Source organism: Pectinophora gossypiella, chromosome 8 (assembly GCF_024362695.1).
Source record: "Pectinophora gossypiella chromosome 8, ilPecGoss1.1, whole genome shotgun sequence".
Classification (NCBI taxonomy): domain Eukaryota; kingdom Metazoa; phylum Arthropoda; class Insecta; order Lepidoptera; family Gelechiidae; genus Pectinophora; species Pectinophora gossypiella.
Window position 1 is genome coordinate 11,772,262 of NC_065411.1, and position 25,799 is coordinate 11,798,060.

A 25,799-nucleotide genomic window follows, 5' to 3' on the forward strand; every position below is an offset into this window, starting at 1 on the left:
TGACGATTCAAAGTGTAACTATGTTACCTACTGAATAAAGATATTTTTGAATTTGAATTTGAATATGTATCCCCTCGCCAGCTATCTTTAAGTCCTATGTAATAGGGAGCGAGCCTACTGCCATTAATCTGGCACAAATCCTGGACACCACGTCTTATCAATTATCTATGATCCAAACATGAATTCAAACTCATAAAGTTATATAATAAACTAATAAATTACTAAATATCAACAGCGCGAGAAACGTTTACCTAACTTATGTTTGTAGTCTAATAGTTTTTAATTAAACGCGTCTCATTTAATAAGAAATGTAAACACAAAGCCAATGTTCTTATTGTAGGACTAGACGGCATAAATAATTCGTTTAAGTAATAGAGTTATAGCATAATAGAAGCCTGCAGTGAACAGCGGGGTATAATCTTACTGCTATATTAAGAGCTATCAACGACAATGAAAATAAAAGATATTGACGTTAATGACATGGTTACTACTCCTAAGCTTTTACGATAAAGGCAATATCATATACATTAGGTATGTTGAGGTCTAATAAATACGACATTATTGTTACAAGTTTTAGTTGTTGTTTAAACTTCTTTACTTTATAGAGGCCGTAGCGGAAGCATTCCTATCGATAGGCTACTGTCGACAGTCTATCGATAGACTATCGATAATAAGTCACTATCAATAGTATTATTGCTTTTGACTATCACAAAAAGTATCGACTTACAATCGCGCTTATTGCGTTTCACACAACATTAAATAAATTCGACATCATGAGTTTGAATTTGTTTATTGTTCATAGATGATTGATATCACCTGTAAGTAGACTAGACACCACAAGCACATCTGGGACACTTCATACTTACAAAAAACCTCGTTTTAAACAGACACTACACATTGAAGTTATCGTACGCGTGCATCAGTGTGAGTGGCGTCTGACGCCCATACGATTGAAGACTAAAGTAAGAGACCGACGGGGGGTGAGGTAAACCTAGCTCAGCTTGCGGGGAGCCGAAAGTCGCCGTTCTATACGTATTCCTTATTCTAGGCCTCTATATAACATGTAATTATATTTTTGTCAAAAAAATAATTTTCTCTCTTTCTTCTTTATCCGCCTACACTGCCCTCTGCCCTTCGGGGTTACAGGCGTAAAATTATGTTGTGTTATATTAAAGTACGTAGCACACCTATAAAAATAGTTTGATGTGATATAAAAGAAAACTAAGGAAAACAGAGGTATCACGTACCTACTTCATGTTACCTAGCGCGTATTATCCTAAAACACGTTGCCGATACTCAATGTGCATCCCACACAAGATCGTACACATTCTGCATACAAGCATTGTTTTGTTTTACAACTTTCAAATACCTAGCTTTATTTACAGAAAACCTTGAGACGCCTTGAAACAACAAATATCTAGTCAAGGTAATCGTTTAATTTATTATTCATAGGACCCAGTTTACGTTTGGTTGTAAAATAAACTACTTTTATGCAAAGCTAACTAAAAATTTAATCTGTTAGGTAATGGTAGCAGAGACTTTATATTAAATATGATAAACATTTGTCGCTTTTTTGAGAACACGTTTGATTTTAAATTCAAGGATCAGCTATAGGTATTACTGCTGTGTCCCAGACTTTACCTAAAAATGTAACTAGCTCTAACTGCTATAACATGTATGTATAATGGTGCTAATCAGCAGTGAGACATTGATTGAGTATTTATGTTATGTTTTATATAAGTAAGCATATTTTTTGGGTATACTGTTTAAAGATAAGTAAAGGATGTTTTATATGTTGTTGTCAACGTAATTTTAAACACAATAACTGCTAGGGAGTGAATTTTTTTGCCGTCTTCTGTATTTCCGAATGCATATAACCCGGGTGCTTTCAAGGCAAGTGAACAGGCACCTTCTGGGCGAGCTCGCTCCATCTTAGGCCTCGTCAATGCCTTCGGGCAAGTCTGGGGCCAAGAGCAAACCCACCAAAGGTAAAAAAAAAACAATATCATTATTTTCCTATTCTGGTTTCTAAAAACAAAACTGACATGTAGGTTATCTACCTCTAAAAGTCTAAAATTTAAAACCAATGAATAACTAGGTTGAAAAGCAATAATTAATGCCAAAGCATTTATATCAATAATACGCTTTGATTTTAATTAGTTATGCCTAATACTGAATCCTTTTAAAATAGACTTAGTAATTATTCAGTTCTAAATAGACGTGACTGGACATTGGCTATAGCTTTAGATGCAGACACTATAGTTTGAATTTGAAAAGAGCGTGTGGATTTATTTCGTGTGTTTGCATTTTTGCCGAGTGATTACGTGACAGGGCAAATATCACATACATGTTTATAAAAATAGAGGGATTGGATTTGTAAATATTTTATAGGATTCCAATCTATAGAAAAAATACTTCAAAATAGAATCGTATCTGTCCGACTTTAAAATCGTAACACCGAATGTCCTTTTAAAATCTACTAACTATTGTGTCTGGAAATCTTCGCTTTACGAAATTAAGTATGTCTATAAAATAGACTATCATAATCATATCTATCGCGTAGTTTGACAGATTCTTTGTTTGACGTCATTGGGTAAAATGTCACGTGACCAACCGCTTTCGCGCGAAATTTGCAATTAAAAAAGAAATATATGTTTTTTCTATTATATAAAGCTTTTTCGAGAAAATAAAATATATTTAGAGGTATAAAATAGGCGTTTGTAATTTTTAAAATAAGAACACCATTTTCATCTGTGATCGGTCTTATTCAACTTATTCTTACATTTCCTGTACTAAGACGTGCCTATGACGAATTATGCAGTGTATTCCAAAGGTTATGACATCGTTAGATGTCAGTTGGTCGAAAGTGTTAGGTAACATTTGTACTGTGTGTTTAAACCCAAGTGCGAAACTTTTGACACGTTTGACTTTTCTCTGTGATATTTGACGTAATGTGAGTTATTACAATCGAACTGCATTTGAGGTACTTACATGCTAAGTAGGTGCAATAGAATGCGATTCTATTGTAGTAATACGGGGGACTGTGCTCCTGTGGGTCTTGCGCTGTATTAGTGATATAGCGGAACGAAACAACTAAATCGACTTATTTACATGTTCGGTTGTGAAATTCAAAGAACGGTCTCTAACTTATTTCAGTGGGTACTAGATGTTATCTATATTTTGTTTTATAAAATATTTAATCGCATTTGACAATGTCGCATTGGGTACTCCTGTACAGGGGGGTTAAAATGGCCACATCGAAGCAATTCATCTAAGAAAGCAATATTGCTATTTGACATTTGTTTGCATTGCGCACTTACTTTTATATGCGCAAATGTCAAATTGCAATACTGCTTTCTCAGATGAATTGCTACGATGTGGCCATTTTAACCCCCTCAATATTGTTACAGAATTAAGTTAAAATAAATAAATAATACAGCCGGTTTAAAGCTGGTTTGCAGCTCGGGCTGCCTGTAATAAATAATCCTTAGAAACGTTTTAAATAAAATTATTCCCAACATTTATACGGTATGGTGTTATAAAAGTGGTCCTATTGAGCCATTGAACGAAAATAGTTATGTCCCTGACGTACAATTACGTACATATAACAACAGTAAAATTGCTTTATTTCTTTGATATACCTATCCGTCGTTCATTAAAAATAATGGCTCTATTTTAATTTCTTGCTGCAATTCAAAATTCAATTTCAAAAATTATTTATTCAGACAACATAAGATCCATAGGGTTAGTAACAAAAACTTACACACAACCTATCACTTGACTAACTGCTTTTGGCTGAGAAGAGGCGACACACTCTTCTACAATAATTAGCCACTAATAGACGTACACGCATAGTTACGGCCTTCGTAGTTATGATCCGGTCCCTGGTTCGAATCCCAGTGGGGATATATCACAAATATCAATTTATGATCCCTTCTTCTTCTTCTATCGTGTGGATTGTGAGGTGGAGTACCAACCTCATCACCCCTGGTGTCAGGGTCACTATTGAGCCGCCAAAGGCCCCTGACATGGCTCATGTAACGACTACTTGTTTACATCAGTAAGTAGTAACCGGGCCCAACGGCTTAACGTGCCTTCCGAAGCACGGATCATCTTACTTTCGGACAATCTGGTGATCAGCCAGTAATTTCCTAACCAAACTAGGGACCACAAAGTAATTTTTGTGATATGTCCCCACTGGGAATCGAACCCAAGACCTACGGATCGTGAGCCCAACGCTCAACCACTGGACCACGGAGGTCGTTTTTATGATCCCTAATTTGGTTAGGACATTACAGACTGATCATCCAATTGTCCGTAAAGATGATCCGTGTTTCAGAAGACACGTTAAGCCGGTATACTATTTACTGATGGAAGTACGTAGTCCTTACATAAGCCATGTCAGGGGCCTTTGGCGGCTCACTAATAACCCTGACACCAGGGTTGATGACGTTAGACGTTAAAAAGAAGAATATTCGTATCGCTCATAATCCTACGAGCAAAGAAATTAATAAATGCGAAAGTGAGTTTATTTGTTTATTGCAATTTTACACCTTAACTATTATTTAAATACACTTTATTGCACAGAACTTAATTTTAACAAGCAGTCATAACACATGAATACAGTACAATTTGGACCATATTATTGCTCTAGACCAATTTCTTCCAGGCAACCACTATCTACCAGGAAACAAACATTTACTAAACTTGGTAAATTCAACTGATAGGTACGTAATCATAAAATTTAACACATGTTCAGAAAAAGTTACAAGTACTTAGGGCATGCTGGTGATTCGCGGGGAACTGCACTAGAAAAAAAACAAATGGAATCGAGTTCGAATTTTGAGTCCTAAATAAAATTTCACTCAACAACACTGAAATTCTGAGCCCAAAATAACACCTCGCGGGGTCATTAATCAGTCAGTATTACAGCGAAGATAAACAGTATGTAACGGATTGATAAAGATCCCGTATCGGCACCAGCTATCATTGCCCTGGCAGTCAGCCAGAGCACTTGACCTAGAGCTACATTTGTACTAGAACAAAGGAGTACGCGATGTTTACACTAGAAAGTCTTGTTTTCTCCACTATTAATACCTACTCTACATATTTATCGACAATGTATACAGCTATATGCAGCTATAAAACTTCCAGGGATGATTCAGGCCATGATTCTGAGTTAATATCAAGTGGAATTTTCTGTCGCATTTGTGTATATACAAACACAAGATCCCTTTCAGTACTTCAGGCATTTTGAGCGTCAAGTATTCAAAATTCTAATTGAATTCTATTTTTTTTAAGGTTAAGTTTATAAGTGTTTTGCAATTTGTATTTTTTTTTGATATAGGTATTTTATTCAAACACCAACCCGCACTGAAGCAGCATGGTGGAGTATGCTCCATATACCCTCCGGTTGATTCAGGGGAGGCCTGTGCCCAGCTGTGGGAATAGTGTATAGGCTATTTGTGTGATAATTGTTTAAGTATGACTTGTAGCATAAGGTACCTTTATAAGTAGTTGGCAAGGTAACTTTTAGGTGCATTTTGGTGTCCAAATTTACGTAGATAGAGACTATTAGCGACTGGCTAAGTTCTTTGTAACCTTTTTGCTTTGTTATGTGACTGACGCCGTATTGGGACGTGTACCTTAAACGAGTAGCGAGAGATGATTACCAGCTTCTCGCCTCGTACAATATTTTGTGTTAGAAATACGGTAAACAGCAGGCTGACATTATTTTCATTTATTGCTTTATCTTACTTACTATAGAACATCATAACAATATTGTTAGTAATAGTAATATTTTTTCACTTTCTTTTTTATATCAATGCATGTTGTGTTTACTTATAATTAGTCACTACATTTAGCTTATAAGTTGCAAATGTGTTACTTATTACAATGCATTAATGTAAGTGATTGTTAGTAAACCAAATAAATAAAATAAAATAAAAAATAACTATACTTATGGTAGCAATAATATATATTTATCTACATAATAGTTATATAGCAGTTTCGTACTTTATTGAACAACAACAACATAGTATTACAATTTTACATTCATAAAAATACAGACAACTATAATAATATGACCAATTATTCTAGTTATGTGGCGGTCCCTGCACTAAGCTCAGCTTGTATCGCAGGGGCCAGAGTACGATTTCCTATGTTAGGATTTACAAAATGGACACACGGACAGAATACAGAGCACTATAAAAATTATAACTGCTACTGCTTATAGCTATAGATTGTCCATCGTAAAGTGTAAACGATGTGAAACGCAGTCAATGCATGTATTGCATTGGCTTTCTCTTCGCAGTATGTCAAGTGTATATTTTACCTATGTCAAAAATAATTATGCCTTCCGTTTTTTATTTTAACTTTAAATGTTTACTTTTGTTGATATTTTTAATGTAAATAATTTTGTAATGAAAAAAAAAACAATTTAATGTTTTCCTCCTTTAATATTACCTACTTACCCTAATTCTAATATTTGTAATATGCATGTGAGCACTTAACTATCTTGTATAAAGCGTCTATTGTAAAGTGAATATATTCTGATTTAATAAATATATAATTATCAAATAAATGTCTAGAAAAAATAAAGTAGGTTCTTATTACATTACCTTTCATTCTGCAAGACAGTCCATGGCGCCATCACTTCAAAGTGTATTTCACTCACAAAAATCAGTAGGAGTAGCGATTCAAGCTGAATTACGAAAAATTCACCTTGACTTACAAATCTCTCTCCACTATCAACGCGTACCTATATTTCTAAACACTTCCGTACCTACTCGCTTAATCATTACACGTTACCCGGCCAAATAATGAATGTCAGAGGCAAATCGACAGTAAGTCGAGACAAAAAACGAATATCGTAGTACAATCGGAAACTAAGCCTTCACAGAACGGTATCGGACGCGGCACACGAGTTATGTGTCCTTCCCGAGAATGTTCCCACTTTGGGAAAGTTCCCGGCAGTAAAAAGGCGCAAAATGTTTATAAATGTTTTTATAAATGCTTTATTATCTAACCTTTAGGCATATAAGTTGTTCAAAATTCTAGATTAAGTAAATTAAATTCATCTTTTTTGGGGTTATGTATACGTTTTTACAATAAAATACCAGATAATATTTTTAATTTGTCAGAGAATAAATTTAAAGCTCACGTGAAGCTTAATTTATGTAAAAAAGCTTATTATAAGATTAATGATTACCTAAATGATAAACATGTCTGGTATTAAATGTGTTCCTCTAGTTATTAAATAACTTGTAATGTACCCTCATTGATTTAAAAGATGTGTTGCTGTTGCAGTTTCTTGTCATTTCTTCTCCTCAGCCATAACACCTTGCGAAATGACGTAAATTCAAAATGTTACATTGACCTTCAACAAGTTTATCCATGATAATTACGTTGAATAAATGATTCTGATTCTGATTCTAAGATCAGAGTACAAGAAAGAGCAATTTGAAAAAGAGAAACAGCCAGTGTCCTTATTATTAAAGAGTTTTTACAACAGGAACATTCCTTATGTTTATGTCCTTTGTATGTGTCGTTGTGCAATAAAGTATTATTGATTGATTGAACATTCCCACTTTGGGAACATTCCCGGGAAAGGCACATCACTGTATGTTTACACTGGCAAATGTAAACATAATCGCGCATTAGTATTCTAATACATAATGCCAAAACAAAGCGAGCTCCTTTAGTGCTAATCGCGCAGGTGCTATTGATACTTCGGTGCTCTAAGCACCTTATGCTAGAGCACTTGAGATATTGCCGTATCAATCCGTTCTAATATAATAAATGCGAAAATAGCTCTGTCTGTCTTTTACGCTTCTTTCACGCCAAAGCTACTAAACCGATTTTGATGAAATTTAGTACAGAGATAAATTATAAACCTTGGTAAAGAAATTAGGATAGATTTTATTACATTTAGGGATAGTACATAAGTAGTATAAAAGTCCGTCCTATATCATGTTGAGACTAATCTCGAACAAACATGTATTTGATATACAGTTTTACTATTATGATAATATACATTTACTTAAGAATATGGATAGTATGAAAAGGTGAAACCGGATTGATTCACCGTTTCTTATAAAAGTATAATGGGCTATGCACATACAACGTGCGTACGATACCTCTCTATTAACATAGTTACTTTGACTGCACTATGACACTGTTTATTTGTCACCTCCAGTTTTATATATTCTTATTATTTTTTACTATGTCACCGAGTAAAAGCAAAAGTAACCCACATTACAATGCATAATAACGTTGTTTTTGTAAATACACATTGTTCACTGATATAACGTGTTAATTATAATGACAATACACTCGTTATACTGTCGTCCACATCACTTCAAGGAATGTCCACACTAAGTGTTACAGTTCAAACGTGTTTGTAGTCCCCCGGATATAATAGTAAGCAAGTGATTGAAGTGTCTGGTATTTGTCTACCGTTCTATTGTTAGTCTATGACAAAATAGTTTACTTATTAATCGCTACATTCGCAACACGAAGAAAGTCATATAAAAGTGTGCTATAAAATATACCTATTTAGTATTCACTTTATTAGGTGCGTCTACATAATGTGAATGACTTTACATAATGTATATCGGTATAGCCAATATATTTACGTTTTACTACGTACTACAGGCTAGGTTATTATTATTATTTATTTATTAAAATTAACTCATAATACAAAATATACAATTGATAATAAAATAGGTAATTTTTTAAGTGTGTCAGGATCGATGCAAGTGGAATTCTATAGTCCCTGAATATCCCGGTGGGAAAAAGGCGGAAGTTTAAAATGTTATTAATGTACGTACATTTTATTTTTGAACTTTATCTAGCAATGCCCTGCAAAACTATTTAAACAGTTTACCTGCAGGAGTGGGTCTCTAGTAGTAACATGTATTCTAATTAATAAGACAACAATATAGTGCATCACAATAATTAACTAAATTAGCGATTAATAACAAGAATTAGTCAAAACACGAATGTATAAGTTATCGCTTAAGAATTTTTTTAATTTACTTTTTTTGTTCGAGACTGATGTTCTCAGGTAAACTATTTAGTATGTAGTCTTTTAAACGGGTCATTAGATATGTAAAATATAATGGATCGTATAAAAACAATCTTTACTAAGTATGGAAACCTACGTTATGGAATCACCCAGGTGGACCTACCTATGACATACTTAACACGTAAACAATCGCGACTTGCTAACAAAGAAAACAGACCGTTAGTAAAGTTGTATAACAGATTTAGCGTGAAACGTTATGACATTTTATATAAACAAATGAAAAGTATATGCGTCGCGTAATCTCGGACGGGTAATATTACCAGACGCAAGACTTTAGTAAAACAATTGGGATCCGAATTTAACACTTTCAAGGACCGAACGTGTACAGGTGATGTCCTGATTCCATGTGTCATACTATTGCGAATTAAAGTCAATGACCCATGGTCAGTGTCCGTGAAAGTGTTAAAAGGACTATCTATGAGCCTTACGACTATGACGGGTATAAAAAGAATACAATAGAAATAGTTTATTATAAAAGGGCGCCACACACGAAAAAGACAATAACATCAACAACAAAAAAATAAACATATATAATAACTATCTGCAGTGAACTAATACACCATAAGCATAGCTGAGTCTATAGGATCATACCTACATTTTTTTTAAACTAATTTAGGTATATAAAATACACTATCAATCTGCAGGTATTATTAAACATCATATAATATCAAAAATGCAAACAGAAGTGAAGTAGGTACAATAATCCAGAGAAAGATTTTTTAATGCTCTTTGGAAATATGTTGTCTATTGCAACTAAGTAGTTGCAAACCTACACGATAGGGACAATTACTACATGTCACCTAGTTGGCCGATGAACTATTCTCTATGTTAGTGAATAATGATATTGATTACATGGTGATATAAATATCTTAACATACTACAAGCGGCATGTGACACGATAGAATGACGCAGTCTATACAAATTACAGTAAGATTAGAGCACTATATGTCCCTCGGGAATCATTAGTGACACCAGCGCGGTTCACTTGCCATGACCAGGGGGGAATCGAGGGCTTTTTGGATACGATTCAGATTCAGATTTGTTTATTTCATATTTAGCTGACATATATTTTAAGTACATAAAAAGGTAACATCAATTAGATCGTCAATTTTAAAATAACAAATATAATAATTTTCATAATAAAATGACAATAATAGAACATAATGTCAATAAAAAAATATAGTTTAAATAATAATAAAAGGTACTTACTATCACAAATAAATACAATAATGTTATAATACTCGTAATTAATAAAATAGTCATATATAATAAAATTACAATAGATATTACTTGTACGATACGATATCCTATTTCGTATGTAATACTTGTAAAACAATTATTAGCAAGTTTACTGGTGTAACTTTGTAAGAAACACTAGAAAATAATATTTGTTATGTAATGTTAATGAGCACAGTTTTTCACATTTAGAGACTAAGATGGCCTATTATGCGTTAAAAGAAAATTTGATTTTATACTTATGTTATTTGCAAATTATCGACAAATCTGAAAAGTACTCCTCCAACAAGAGCTCTTAAGTCTTGATGAATATGTTCTCAACTACCGAATCACAGAAAGTCAATTATTTTGACCCCCCAAATAAAGCAATCCATCCTCCTAGCCCTACAGAGACGCCACAGGTGTCGGCCCTATCAGCAGAATGCCTTGTGACATATTCACGCTGCGAATTAGTGGTATCTGACTCTCCCTATTAATACCGTTCAAATGCATTAATTTGCAAGAGAACTTTGCCCTTAACAGCGACTTTCTGAACGTCGATTCTCGCTACGGCGAGTGTCCATACGGCAAGTGGCTTGCTTGACGTGTAAATACATATTTTTACATTTATTTTTAACCTAGGAAACTACCCAATTGATGGAAATATAGCTACACTTAAGGTTCAAAATCCTATACATCTACATGTATCTACCTACGTACGTACATACTTCGTCGACAAACATCTAATATGAACTTGTCACTTGCTACAGCGATTTAGAAACTGCTATAAAACCACCTGTTACGACTACTTAATATTGAAAGCACACAACGGTGCCCGTGTATTGCTAATCTAATTACGATAATAACATATAAATATCAATGATAAATCCGATAATATTACGTACGTTGTACGTGTGTAACGTTGGTTTTGATTAAGCGCGCTGTCAGTGGGCAACCGTGGCGTGAAATATGTACCTTGAGCGGTACAGGGCGGGATGTTAGCCATATGACGCAGAATAATAATAATAAGACCACGTACGTGTGATTATACGTAATAATAATATATAATGACATAGACATTATAATAACATCATAGAAGGAAAAATTGAGGAAGGGGTAAACCTAGGAGAACATTTATGAAGTAATTAAAAGAGAAGGCACCACCACCACCTTTTTTGTATTATATGTGTTCTCGCAAATAAATTGATTTGATTTGATTTGAAGGTGCAGGTCGTATCGTATTAGAAGGTGAAGGATTTGGCGGGAAGTCAAGGGGAATGGTGATTACTCCACCGCCAAGAGCTCAGATCTTAAATAAAAAGCAGGAGACATTATAACAATGAAGGCAACGGGCTGATCAATTCTTCAGATACCTATCTTACGATTTCGTAGTGTTTACCAGCCGCGATTTAACGACTACATACTTACATCAGTAAGTAGTATCCGGGGCTAACGTCAAACAAATATAACTTATGGCTGTCTAGGCATAAGTAGCAAGGTTTTATGGCCATAAAAAAGGGAAGTACTTTATCAACTCGATGTACAATAACACAATAATACGATTTTAATTATTTCCAACATTCATAACGAGAACGTCGATACGTGCAAAAGTAATAAAGAACTTCCACTTGGTAACAAAAATAGCACTGCATAGGTAATAAAAGGAAACCTAACTGGATTTCCACTTGATAACAAAATACATTATCTGCAATATTTTTTCTACTTACTTATGTGTATGCAATTACAAGTTAATACTAGTGATTTTTCTTACCGTGAAATCAATTAAGTGCATTAAAAAATATAATAGGATTTTCTCCGAAACGAAAAGTATCGCTTTAAAATGAGCAATATCACAAATCTGAAATGTCAGAAAACAATTTCGATAAGCATTTCATAGAATGTAATTGAAAAATTATAATAAACATAAATGAATAAGTAAAATTATATTTATACTTTTATAGTTATCAATAAAGTTAGACTATGAAAGACTTTTTTTAATAATATCTAAATGGAAATTCTCATATTTTGTTCCTTATGGTTGCAACAAGTTATAGGGATAGAACTCGTATAACAAACTGAAAACTAAACTATTTAAAAATGTGACGCCGTGACGCGTCTTGTGACAAGCGACGGCATGTAACGATAGTTTACCACCGACATAACATCTTAATTTGAGGAAACTTATACTATATACATAACATAATGTATACGTATTTACGACACTGTTCGGTCTTTCTAGACAAATCTCCTTAGAGAATGTGAGTCTATTGATTTATAGGTCTGTAGTTATAGGTAATTAAATTAACACAGTACTTAATAAATAATATATTGAGAAATATCATCATCAGAAATATATTATGTGGTGTATAAAAAACATCTACTTTACTGGAAATCAGCCTCTGTGGTCTAGTGGTTAGAGCGTTAGGCTCACGATCTGGAGGTCCGGGTTCGATTCCCGATGGGGACATGGTCGAAATCACTTTGTGAGATTGTCCTTTGTTTGGTAAGGACTTTTCAGGCTTGAATCACCTGATTGTCCGAAAAAGTAAGATGATTCCGTGCTTCGGAGGGCACGTTAAGCCGTTGGTCCCGGCTATTAGCCGTAAAAACACCTCCACCAACCCGCAGTGGAGCAGCGTGGTGGAGTATGCTCCATACCCCCTCCGGTTTATTGAGGGGAGGCCTGTGCCCAGCAGTGGGACGTATATAGGCAGTTTATATTATTATACTGGAAATCGAATGGAATCTCTAGTAATCATTATCAAAATGTTTACTCATACACCAAAGAGGTCGCTACCACAATTTGTAAAATCATAACAGTATAAATACCAAATAAATACATTTTACTTTTCTCCTTTTGTCAATACTCTGCCATTTATAGTCGAATTTAATATTTAAAATTAAATAAAGAAAGGTCAATATGCGTCATTTACAAGCAGAGTTGCACAGTTTGCTAACCTCCCGCTGTGATTCTTAGGTAACTCACATTAGGTCAATGTAACATAATAAATAATATTAAATAAGAAATTATTTCGCATACTTGGAACACTAAAATTGTGCAATCTGCGAATGATCTTTTTTTTAACGTGACTTATTGTACATTTGCGTAAATGGCACTAACTACGTACTTGGCGGGAAACGAATGATCAAATGACATACTTAATATAATAATGTCAATAAAATAAAATAAAATAAATAAATAAATACTTACTTAAGTACCTACATACTTAATTAGGCAGAGGGCCAAGGAATTGACATGATCCAGACACCACTTTCACATCTTTCCGGCTTAATGATTGCATTTTGAATTTTTTTTCGTGTTCATGAGTCGTTTAGACCACTGACTGCTTAGTGATTGTAAATATTGTGCTTGTTACTAACATTTCAATCAATGTGGAACTAAACTAAAAACATATCAATACCACGGAATTCAGAAGCAAATAAACTACGCATGATCGACATTGTCTCGACACGCAACTCTTGTACGACAATTATAATTACGTGCAATATTTTCACACGCTTTGGCACACTCTTGCGCATCTTCGGAAGCGGAACCGAGTGGCGCACGCGATCATGACGCAGTCCTGCTGGAAGGCAAACGTAACTCGACACGTTACGTCAAGCAAATACTATTACAGGACTTGCCGTGCCACATTGTAGATCTGTGAATTTGCGATTGCTATTGTCTGATTGCTTGTTCTTTTTATGATGATCAATTTAGACATGTAATCTTTTTTTTGATAGAATATTCTTCTACATCATAGAAGGGAAGATAGAAGAAAAGAGAGAAAGGGTAAGGCCAAAGGAACAAATTAAATAGAAGGCGAACTTCATGTCTAATAAAGAGATCACAGACTTGGCTTATGATAACCAAGAGTGAAGAATGCTACACTGACAAGAGCGTGGCTAAATTATAATGTTGGTGATTCTTCTACGAGAGCCACACAAACAAAATCTCACAACGACATACGATTACATTGTTGAAATAGGTAGAGGAGCATTACCAAAAATGTGTTTGTTTGTTATTGATATCTCAGGTCATAAACCATTCATCACCTGCCTATTTGTTTAAAATTCGAATTCAACTGACCCAACCACTACCAAAGTGACATGGAAATACAGGCCAATGATTTCTTATTCCTTTTTTTCTTCTTTCATTCATTCAAAATTAAAGAGCTAGGTTGTTACGGTAGAGCTCTTTACATATTTGTCGATCCTTCGGAAGTTCTTTGACCTCCCTGCATTTCGAGACTTTGGACTTTTATCTGGTCTAAGTAACTTCGTCTTGGCCTTCCTCCGTTTATCCTCTATCTGGCCCTCTAATACAACTTGTACCAAATTATCATAACATATACTAGGTGTCCAAATTATCATCTCGAGTAAATAATAATAAATTTAGAATGCACAATTCGTATCACTGATTTTAATTTATCCAACAGATTTCCCAATTACGTAACCTAAACTGTACTACAGATGTTATAGTCTTATCAAAGGAATTAAGTTTTTCCGTCGAATCGGATTTCGCACACCTATTTATTATAATAACTGAAAACGAAGATAAATTGTTGTTGGCGGATTGCTTTCAAATAATTTGTTTAATCGTTGTCTATCCATCCATCACTTCTATGACATGACATTCGCACTAGGTATAGAAAGTTGTTCACAAGCATATATTTCTGAGTGCACTGAGACGTGTAATTGTTGGCTTTCAGAAAAATTGCATAGGGGCGCGTTGTGGCTGTTTAACTTCACTTTCGACTGATGTCAGACGGAACTAAAGGCTTCCGATTAGCTGAGTTTATCCTATAACTCTTAACTCTTCTTAGCAGTTCTTCTTTATGAGTTTGAATTCATGTTTGCATCACATCACCATAAGCTGACGACTATATCTCAATTCACAAGACGAAGTAAGTAGCCACACCTCACCGAGCTGTCTGTTAGACCAACGTGACAGGTGGTGAGCCGTATCGCCGTCTATAATGGTCGAGCAAACTGTGTTAGTGAAAACTGCACTTGAGATAAATTAATAACTCAATGATTTAAGTTCGGTGCCGGGGTTCGAACCGGCGCTTCCCATTTGAGAAGCAAGCCGGTGTACCACAAGACCACAATGACTGTGGTCCTTGTGGTACTGTTTTTAAGTCCTGTATTGAAGTGTCGTTACACTTCAATTTTATAAATATCTCAGCGGAGTATGATAATAATATGTATGAGTCTACATTCATAAATAAACTCACGCCTATTTCCCACCGGGGTAAGCAGAAACTATATGGTATTCCATTTGCTTCGATCCTGCTTCCTCCACATTCATCAATCGTTCCATACACGCACGCTGGTTCAGAATAGATCGTACTGAAACTTTTCAATGTACGTCCTTCTAGGTCTTCCTCTGCCAGCCCTACCACCAACCTACTCGTATGTCTGAGTCTGTAAGTGTTAACATAATTATTATTGACTTCTGTATTTGCACACTAGGTACTTTGCATTCCTATCATTCTATACATACTTCAAATATTTTGCAACACGCTGGCTACGTACCAAAGATATTAATTGGTCTGCAAGTGCTGTCGAACGTATTGTGAATTATTATTCCATCGACCACTGTTCTCAGGCACGGAAATAAAATGATATCCACCATAGAAACGAACTGCATTGCCAAATGTTGCGCAGCTGATTGATTTGCACCTTTAATTGGACGTAAACAATCAACAACAACATACAAACTAATATTCTCTAAAAAAGTCAAAGTCAAGCGGTACTATAAAAAAAAGAAACTCTGTCTCTATATCTGTTCGGTTCTTCTTTTGTGGACTGTAGGGTGTAGTAGATGGTGAGAGGTGGAGGGTTCTTATTTCGAGTGTAAACACCAGTTTGTTTCTTGTCATTTATTTATTTAAACTATTATAAACACAACGCGGGAGGCGTCGGCCATTCAAATCCGCAAAATATTGCCATATAAAAATATTCTGAATTATATAACATTTTTAAACTTGTGTTGCCAACATATCTGTCACCTTTTGAAGCAATTCACCTAAAAAAGCAATATTGCAATTTGACATTCGAGCATATAGTAAGTGCGCAATGCAAAAAAAATGACGAATAGCAATATTGCTTTTTTAGATGAATTGCTCTGATGTGGCCTTTATAACCACTCTGATCTATAAAGAATTCTTAATTCATAAATCGAGGTCCGTTACACTTGCCGTGGGATTCCATATCGTTCATTGTGTCAACGGTGCTGTTATCAACCTGGTTCAGACCACACAATGATCGTTGAGCTACATACCGGAGTTTATGACTTTAAGTGAGAAATACCATAACAGGGACATATATACAGCATAAACCACAATGTAGAGTTATAGCGTGGAGTAACTAATGTACCTACTACGGAAAAGTCGTGCTAATTGAACGATTGAAACTTTTGTTAAACAAAAATAACGGTCAATTTATGATAAGAGGTAGAAGATAATGTAACCATACAAAATAGGTAGGTACGATTACATACACATAATTAATTTCTGCACCGATCAAAATTGGTCGATTTATTTATTTAAAATTGGGTTCCAAGATAAAAGATATCACAAAATACTATCACGAGTGCTAGGCATTTTTCGAGTGAGAATAAGTAGGTACGATTACCTACACATAACTAATTTCACCACTGGTCAAAATTTATCGATTTATTTAATAGAAATCGGGTTCCAAGATAAAAGATATCACAAAATAATATCACGAGTGCTAGACATCTTTTGGGCGAAAATCTCATCGTAGACCTCCGTTGCCTTGCACCAGGCAAGGTCAAGGACAACCCCATTTTTAATTAGTACTTACTTATTTAAAATTGAATACCTAAGTATTGCATTGGGCTCACGATCTGAAGGTCCGAGTTCGATTCCCGATAGAGACACTGTTGAAAATCAATTTGCGATACTGTCCTTTGTTTCGCTAGGACTTTACAAGCTGAATCACCTGGTTGTCCGAAAAAGTAAGATGATTACGGTATCAATGGAAGGCTCGTTAAGTCGTAGGTCCCAGACTACTAGCTCAACCACCTCCATCAACCCGCAGTGGAGCAGTGTGATGGAGTATGCACCATATCCCTTCCGGTTAATCGAGGGGAAGCCTGTGTTGAGCGGTGGGAGGCATAATGCTGTTTATGATTTTGTTGTGTAAGTAATGTAACAAAACCTAACCTTTGAACTAGACAAAAAAGTAAGTAGGTAAATAGTTACCTTCAATTCTTAGAGAGCGTGAAAAAGTGGAAAGTTGCCGGTCGAAGAAATGAAAATAGAAGATCAAGAGATGAATGAATCACTTTTTAGTATCTCTCTTGTACACATTTGTTTATGTAGTACTTTTAAACTCGAAACTAAAGTTTTCTTAAGTTGTTGCTGTGATTTCTAACTAAAGTTCGTCATGTTTTTAAAGTTGAAAAGTTGTTCGACACTGTTCGGTACTTAGCAAAATGCAAACTCACATTTTGTGGTAATTAGCTACATAGTAACGGTAGAAATACTTTTGAACTCACCCAAAGCAGAAGTAAAGGGCCGCACCCAGGTTTCTGTAAAGAAAAGAAAGATAAATTAATAATATTTTAAGCATCAAATTACGCTCACTCCACTGCATTTATCTTAACAAAATTATGGCAACATCTTCAACCTGTATGTGTTGATGAAGATTATCACAAATATGTAGGTTAGGTAGGTTATGTATTTAGGTGGAAAACCACCCCTAACAAAATGGACAAGCCAATGACGACTTATGGAAATTGCTACAAAATTTTAAGTTAACTTCTGTGCTCTCCCATTTGTCCGGCCAAGTAGTTAATGCCATCTGCGGCAAATCTACAATAAGTCACGTCAAAAAAAAAAAAAAACTTCTGTGCTCTGGAGGATTGAACCTTGTAGATTGTTTATTAATAGACAACCAATAAACAACTACTTTATAATAAATACTTCATGTAAATATTATTTTTACATTGTTGTTAACTTTAGCTCTAAAATTGCGTTTTTGAATACTTATATCATAAATTATATTAACATTTACATCTACGTAATAATGACTTCAGACATTTAGGACAGCTAATATTAAGTATAATAGTCGACTACAAAGAGTATTGATACACGAACCATATTTCACTTTACAGCACCCTTAACGACAGGGCAGTCATCCAATGGAAGCTTGAAATACCCAAATGTCTTGTAATAAATATTAATAACCCCCAGTAAAATGTAAGTAAGTAACCGACACTCCGCCCCCATTAAAGAAGGGGGAATGGTCATTAGGGGGCAGACGTTGAAATCAAACAACAAGTTGCATCTCAGAACGCAAACTTGCTTTAACTGCCGCTATTTAAATATTCCTTCGTCACGATAAAAAGAATATACCACCTAGCTATGTAAATATACTAAGTAGTCAACTGTATTTTTTGAATTATCATATTAAGTAAGTATAAGTAAAAGACCTCTTATTGAACGTGGAAACTGTACCTACTGTTATATTAGTTTCTAATTTGAGAAAAATAGTTTTTATGTGAGCGCCCGCATTATCCCTTCAATAAAACTCAGTGTCGGAAATCAGAAATCTCCAATAGGTACTACGTAATACCCACGACAAAGTTTCCAAGGTTAATTATTTTCATTTTTATTTTCAAAAATAAAAAAAGTAAGAATAACGACACTTTTGAGTTTAATATTTCTCTTTTTTTATTCTTATACTGATCGTATATTTTAAATATCGTGGCGAATTGTCTATATAGATATCCATCATAATTATAAATAGATAAACTGAATCGTGGACTCCAGAGGAGTACAAAAATATAATAATACCTAATAAGTACCTAAGTACTATTATTATCATAACAATAATAATACTAAGTTTCCTAATTGAAACTCAAACAGATAAGTATTTACTCAATGTTTCTGTTGGATAAGTGGGACGTTGTGTAGAAAGTTTCCTTCGTGTAACGAATATTACTTACATGATGTTACAGAATATTTATTAAACAATCGTAACAGAAAAAAGAAGTACTATAAATACTAGAAAACCAATGCGGTAATAAGTTAACATGAATAGAGTAATTTATATGAAACAATGTCCCAGACAATTAGCTTCAATTGATTGAACTGTAATTATTATGAGAAAACTCGAGGTCATGCTATAGCCTACTGAACTAGAAAATCTATAGAGACGGGTAATTTGTTCTCATTGTTTATCTTTGAATAGTGAAGCTTGGATAACGAGAATAAATTAAACATTATAATCTTGGAGTTTTCAAGTTTTTTCTTTTTTTTAGAGTTAATAGGCATTTGTTAAGTAAGCGGGTCCCCCCTTAGGCCACATAGTCCCTTGCTAACAGATGAGATTCTGGCTAAATAAAAAAAAAACAATTCGTTTTGCTCTCTCGCGCTTGGCGCTGTCGGAAATCAGAAATCTCCAATACTAAGTAATACCCACGACAAAGTTTCCAAGGTTAATTATTATCACTCTCTGCGGATTCGGAAATGCTATGGCTAAAGTGGAAAATAAAATAGTATTATTTTTTAAAAAATACATTCTATTCTCACCAACCAATGGTAATTATTTTTCCTAGTGAATCGTCACGTCATAATATTCTTGTCTTCAGGATTTATTAAAGAGAATTATATCCCTGTTGTTATACCACCAACTAAAGAAAACTTTGAAAAAATTACATGTTATATTTAGTAAGTAGATATTATTTAAATTTATCGAGCAAAATCGATTCTATCTTCGCCACGTGATTGGGAGCGATGTCACAACAACATGGTGGCAAACAAGCCGCAAAAAATATAATTATTCTTATCCAATTCAATTATTAAGGCAAAGCTTGATAACAGGCTTGACTAATTAGATTAAAAAATGCAGTAAATACAGTTTTTGATAAACTTTGTTTTTTTTTATACTTCGACCAATAGCGAATGCTATCTATGGTAGATAGACGTCGTACGGGTATTGGTCGAAGTCTTCGATAGGGCTGTCACCTTGCATTGATTCATATCAAAAGTAGCTGTAGGTAGTCTAGTTTCCTCTGTTGCCTTGTGGCTGTGGCCAGCCCGTCACCCCTAACAGCTTCCGGACGTAAGTTTTGTTGTCTTCTGGTGTATATTATGAGTTTGCCACGGCGGTGTGATGGATGTTAATATTATGTGTTTGGGTCCCAAATATGCAATTTTGTGATAACATATCATTACACCTATACAGGCGTTATCACAAAATTTCCGGGGATACCCCGTAATATGTATACACTTTAGTACTATGTAATAATAATAATCTTTATTGAACATAGGCTTACAATTTTACATTAATAAAAATATAGACAACTATAATAAGACCAATTACTCTAATCAATTAATTAACCAATTATCAATAATCAATATATTATTCTCAATTATTCTTTAGTACTATGTCACATTAAATTTTTTTGACAAATTAAACCGTTTGTGCGACAGGGTCCTAAAGTGGGTACATGATATTGCTCATGACTATACAGTACATAATGCACTCACACCTCGCCAAGTACGTTTGAGTGCTATGTAGTAGGAGGCGACCCAAAAAATGTCAATAACCGGGCACAAAACCTGGAAACCACAAGCTACGAGATACAATTATGAATTCAAACTCGTAAAGGCAAATTCAATGATTTAAAGAGCTACCGGTAATCAAACCCTAACACTACGATGTAAGTCACCCATTCTCGGTACAGGACTATCACGGATTCGTTTAGATTAGTATAGCCCTAATCATAATTAACCTTGTTACAAACTGCAATATTACGTCAAACCGTTTCCAATTACTGCAAATGCGAAGTATAAATGTTTAAGCTATAAAATGTATGTTTGTAAATCAATAACACTGGGAGCTAGATAATGGACTAAAATAGACGGCAGTGCAATCCTATGCCCAATCAATTTATTTTTGATTGGATAGGTACACATCCGACAAGAGCACAGCTCTTAAATAGAGAGAGAGAGGTACACATCGACAAACTAATAATAAATGTTTCGGTGACATAATTATTGTACTAAAGGTACGACAATTAGAATTGCCAATTATTTAAAAAACTCAGCGGGTAAATAGGTGCACACCTGTATTAGAACTGATTGTATATATGGTCAGTATACATATAGATTATATATATACATGTTGATACGTTTAATCATAATACTGAGACGACTCCGCGAAGAGAATCGGCTAGTTAAAGCGTGTAATTAGCTGAGGTATTTAGCAGGCGCAACAAGTGCGTACTTGTGCAGGTATATCAAATAAAAATATTACATATTTCGTTTTAATTAAACACGTGACAATGACCTCCTTAAGCGTTTTAAAGTCGTTCAACTGAACAGTCAATGAAATATGCTCTGCAAAGGAAATGCGGAATTAATTTTTGACCTTAATTATTTTGGTCAATGTCATTTTAACATAGGTGCTTATAATATTATTATAGACAAGTCATATCAACTAAAGTACCTTTACTGTCAGTAAAGTCACATATCACTGTATAGTATCTAATCTACTGCTACTGTCATAATCTTTCTTGGTATGTTGTCCTCAGACAACTTGTATCTTTGCCCAACAACTAAAATATACCCTATTTTGTTCATCTTCTGTATATACCACCAGATACCAGATACCTTCTTGCAGATACCGGTGACCAGGCGGTGGGAACCTGCTTATTAGTAATGTGTTGTATTAATGTGTACGTTTTCTTGTTATTTATAATTGTCGAGCCGTGTCGTGTGTAAATGTTATTTTATTTTTATCATTCTATTACTAACACTAGATTAAGTTGTTTATTGCTTGTTACTAACCACTATGGAACATGTCCGAAATAAACTCTTTTTATTTATTTATTTATTTATATAGGATGGTTGAGTTTGATGTGGCCAAGTTAGTTCTAAAGAAGTATATTTTTTAGAATTAACTCGGCCGATTAATTCAGTTTTGTGTGTACTTTTCTGCTGAGTGAAAGCAAATACTTAAAGTCGAACTTCGAGTATTCGAGACCTGGGAATCAAAAATGGCCACATTGACGCAATTCATCTAAAGAAAGAATACTTATTACTATTTGACGTTTGTTGACTCTGCGCACTTACTTTTATTATGCGCAAATGTCAAAACGCAATACTTATTGTCTTTTTTATAAATTGCTTCAATAGGGTCTTTTTGGAACCCCTGAAAGACAAAGATATTCTCACATTATATGTTCGTCACTTTGGACTGACGACACGATATACTTTTTTAAACTCTAAATACCAATTATATGTTTTAAAAAGAGATATTCTGACGTGGTTACTTTTCCCAGTCATTTTACATTCGCGACAATTTGTCAATGTCAAACTACGGAATTAGAATCGTTGACAAGTGTCCGTTAGTATTCATTGCTTATCACAGTTGTTTTTTGCTGTACTGCCCGAGTACCAGTAGACCTGACCTTGCATCCGAAAGTCACAGTTTTGAATCCCATTTGGTAATAATAGGGTAGATTCCAACTAGTCAAATCACTTACTTTTTACTATACGTCAAAACAGGATTTTTATGGAATTTGTATAAAAAAGCAACTTGTGACGTCATAGGAAAACGTAATAAAATGTCGGATTTATTACGTTTTTGTTGATTAAAATTCATAAATAAGTTAAATAGAAAAAAATGTTTTCGTCAGTTTTCAATCTGTCTTTATTTAGTACTTAATCAGAATTTCATAATTTGTCTTTGACCTAAGAAACTACCAAATTAGAACGTACTTATTATTGCATTTTTTCTTTATTAAAATTCATAAATAAGTTAAGTAAATAGAAAAAAGAGAACTTTTATAGTCACCTTTACATCTGTCTTAATTTAGTAATCTGAATTTCATAATTTATAATAGTATCTACTAAAGTTATTTGTTAATGTAAGTACCTAAAGATATTTAGGTCCTAATTTAGTTTCGATCGCCATCGACTCGCAAAGAAGAAGAATGTACCTAAAAATAACGAAATTATTATTTACTTACAAAAACATACGACTCTTCCAACACCATTCGGATTTACAATGTATGAAACAAAATTGAATTAAAGGATGCCTTTGCTACTTTTTTCGTAATGTTTTATGACATTCGGTGACTCTGTTTACATAACAGTACCGGTTTGGTTCCGTAGTCCAAGGTCGGAGACAGGTCCGGTGCTTCAACTGACTTCGCACAAGCACGTTGCAAAATATTCATAACAGTTATAATATGATTAAAACACATAATAACGAGTTCTTACCGCGTTTAAATCAGGTATATGAGACTCTGAGATATTTCGACACTGTTGCAAGTGCCATGATCACGGGATACCAGGAGTCTCATATCCCTAATTTAAACGCAGTAAGAACCCGTTATTATGTGTCTTAATTATGATAATAACCGGGTTAAATTATCCTCTTAAGACCGAGATTTCCAGACACATAGTTAAACAATGGGGTTTGGATTTATAAAGAACATTCGGTCTTAGGAGGATAAAACAAGTTATAATATGGTCTAGCAATTTGGCAAAAGAGTTGCGTGATTGTTAACTTGATGTTAATCGTAGGGATCGGGTACTTATAAGTTACTTGCAATTTACCTCTAAATAAGAGATAGGTTGAGGTGAAATGCGCAAAAGTTGAATACTTTGCGTGTCAGAAAACCGCAACAATTCTATAATTATACTACAAGAACTGAAACCGAGGCGGAGTGCATTTTTGAATCATAACTCCGAATTTTATTTTAAATCCCATTTAGGTATAATATAATTTAATGTCACATCTATTTAATTAACATTTACGTACTACACATGTAACTTTATAAAGCAGGTTTAAATCAGGGTCGGGCCCGCATGGAAATACCTGTGTGACTCACTAGAACAACCTTCAAAGATAAGCCTTTTACACAAAGTCAGGGAAAAGTTAAGTTTTACAGGTATATTAACTGAATTATTTAATACCTAAAATTAAGGTAATTAGTTCATTGTAGTAGGTAGGTCATATAGGATTCATTTTACCTAATGTAGGAACTCCTAACAAAAAAAAAGGTGGAATATGTTTCGCTGCGTAACACTCGCTTAAATACATATTATAAAGGTGCCAACAAATGAACAGGAAACAGCGCGTACGGTGCGGATGAATTTTGGTCTGCTTTCAGCATTAGGGACAATGTCCTCCAGCATATTAGGTAGGGGCTATGGTAACCTGTCACTATACGTTTCAGCATTTTATCTTTTAGTCCTAAGACTACAATAAGAAGTAGGCTTGCAAGTAATTTGTGCCTCTGCCCAACCAAAACCTAAAAAATATATTTATTTAGTTAGTATAGTTACTCTTAGAATCGACAATTGTTATACATATATGTAAGAATATTTGTACTGCAGCTTCTCAACCTGTATCTAATAAAGAGAAAATAAATTCGCAGCTCTTGTCAAGCAGGGACGCGCTGTTAACCATTATACTACCGGGTCCTCCTCCTGTCCATGAGAAATTTTTCGATTTATGTAACTACTTACATACCTGTGAGAAAACCTCAACAAAGGGCCCTAGAAGTTATAATATGTTTATTTAAATATTTAGTTCAATTGCTGGTAGTTGGGCTGCCTAATACTTATTCATTGTTTATTCTTATTATTCAAGGGAAAAAGAAGTGTCGGCGGAGGCGGGACTCCTGGCTGAAGTGAAGGCAGTTCAAAATATGAATAGTCCTGGTGCTGTCCAATCTCCGACAGGAAAGGAACAGAAAGACGAAGAAGAATACTTATTCTAAATAATACTTATTTGAATTTATTATAATTATGATTTAAATTTATTTATTTATTAAATTGAAATTTATTGGTTTGACATTAATCTTCATTAATATATTAATTTTGTTAACATAATTTTAAGACCCATTGTCCTAACACATTTGCTTGACCATTGATGTCTTTAAATAAAAAACTGTTATTATTATAATATTATTATTGGTTCCCAGACGGTTAATTCTAAGCATTCTTGTCTTCAAACCTCAAGTTGTATATCTATCTATCTATCGTCGGCGCAATGTATGTATGAGGCATGATATGATTGTTGTGTTACGCATAATGAAGATAGTTCAGTAATAATGTTGTAAACTGAATAGCCATTTGCTTGCCAATGAGGAGCCGTACAGTTGAATATGTACATAAATTAATAAACAGTGAGAGTTGTAAACAAACGTTAACCTCATTTCGGATTTATTTATTTAAAAGTACTTAAATTAAATTAAATTTATGACGCAGCTAAAGTAAGCAAACGCCAAATGTAAATGACTATAATAACTATAAGATTAAAAAAATTACATTGTTGATGCGAATACGTGTATATCATTCGTGTATAAATAGCAGGTAATAACTCAATGGAACCTAGTACCTACCTAGATACCTAGTACTTTTATGAGTACATAATAATATTCAAACATTTTTGGGCTGATAGTGTGGATCGTTTTAAAAAGGACTACTAGCACCTTGTATTT

The 25,799-nt window shown here is 34.2% G+C and overlaps 2 protein-coding genes across 7 annotated transcripts in view; one reads left to right on the forward strand and one right to left on the reverse strand.

The window, feature by feature from the left end:
• LOC126368653 (uncharacterized) overlaps positions 1-25,799 on the forward strand; it is a 338,846-nt gene that overhangs the window by 77,709 nt on the left and 235,338 nt on the right. The gene's annotated exons all lie outside the window — the stretch shown is intronic.
• The window catches only part of LOC126368652 (extracellular serine/threonine protein CG31145), a 129,007-nt gene that overhangs the window by 60,386 nt on the left and 42,822 nt on the right, over positions 1-25,799 (reverse strand). For all 6 annotated transcript variants that reach the window (XM_050012736.1, XM_050012737.1, XM_050012740.1 and 3 more), the window contains one exon: positions 17,832-17,864. In XM_050012736.1, coding sequence (XP_049868693.1) covers positions 17,832-17,864 — 33 coding nt within the window. The remainder of the gene's footprint in view (positions 1-17,831; positions 17,865-25,799) is intronic.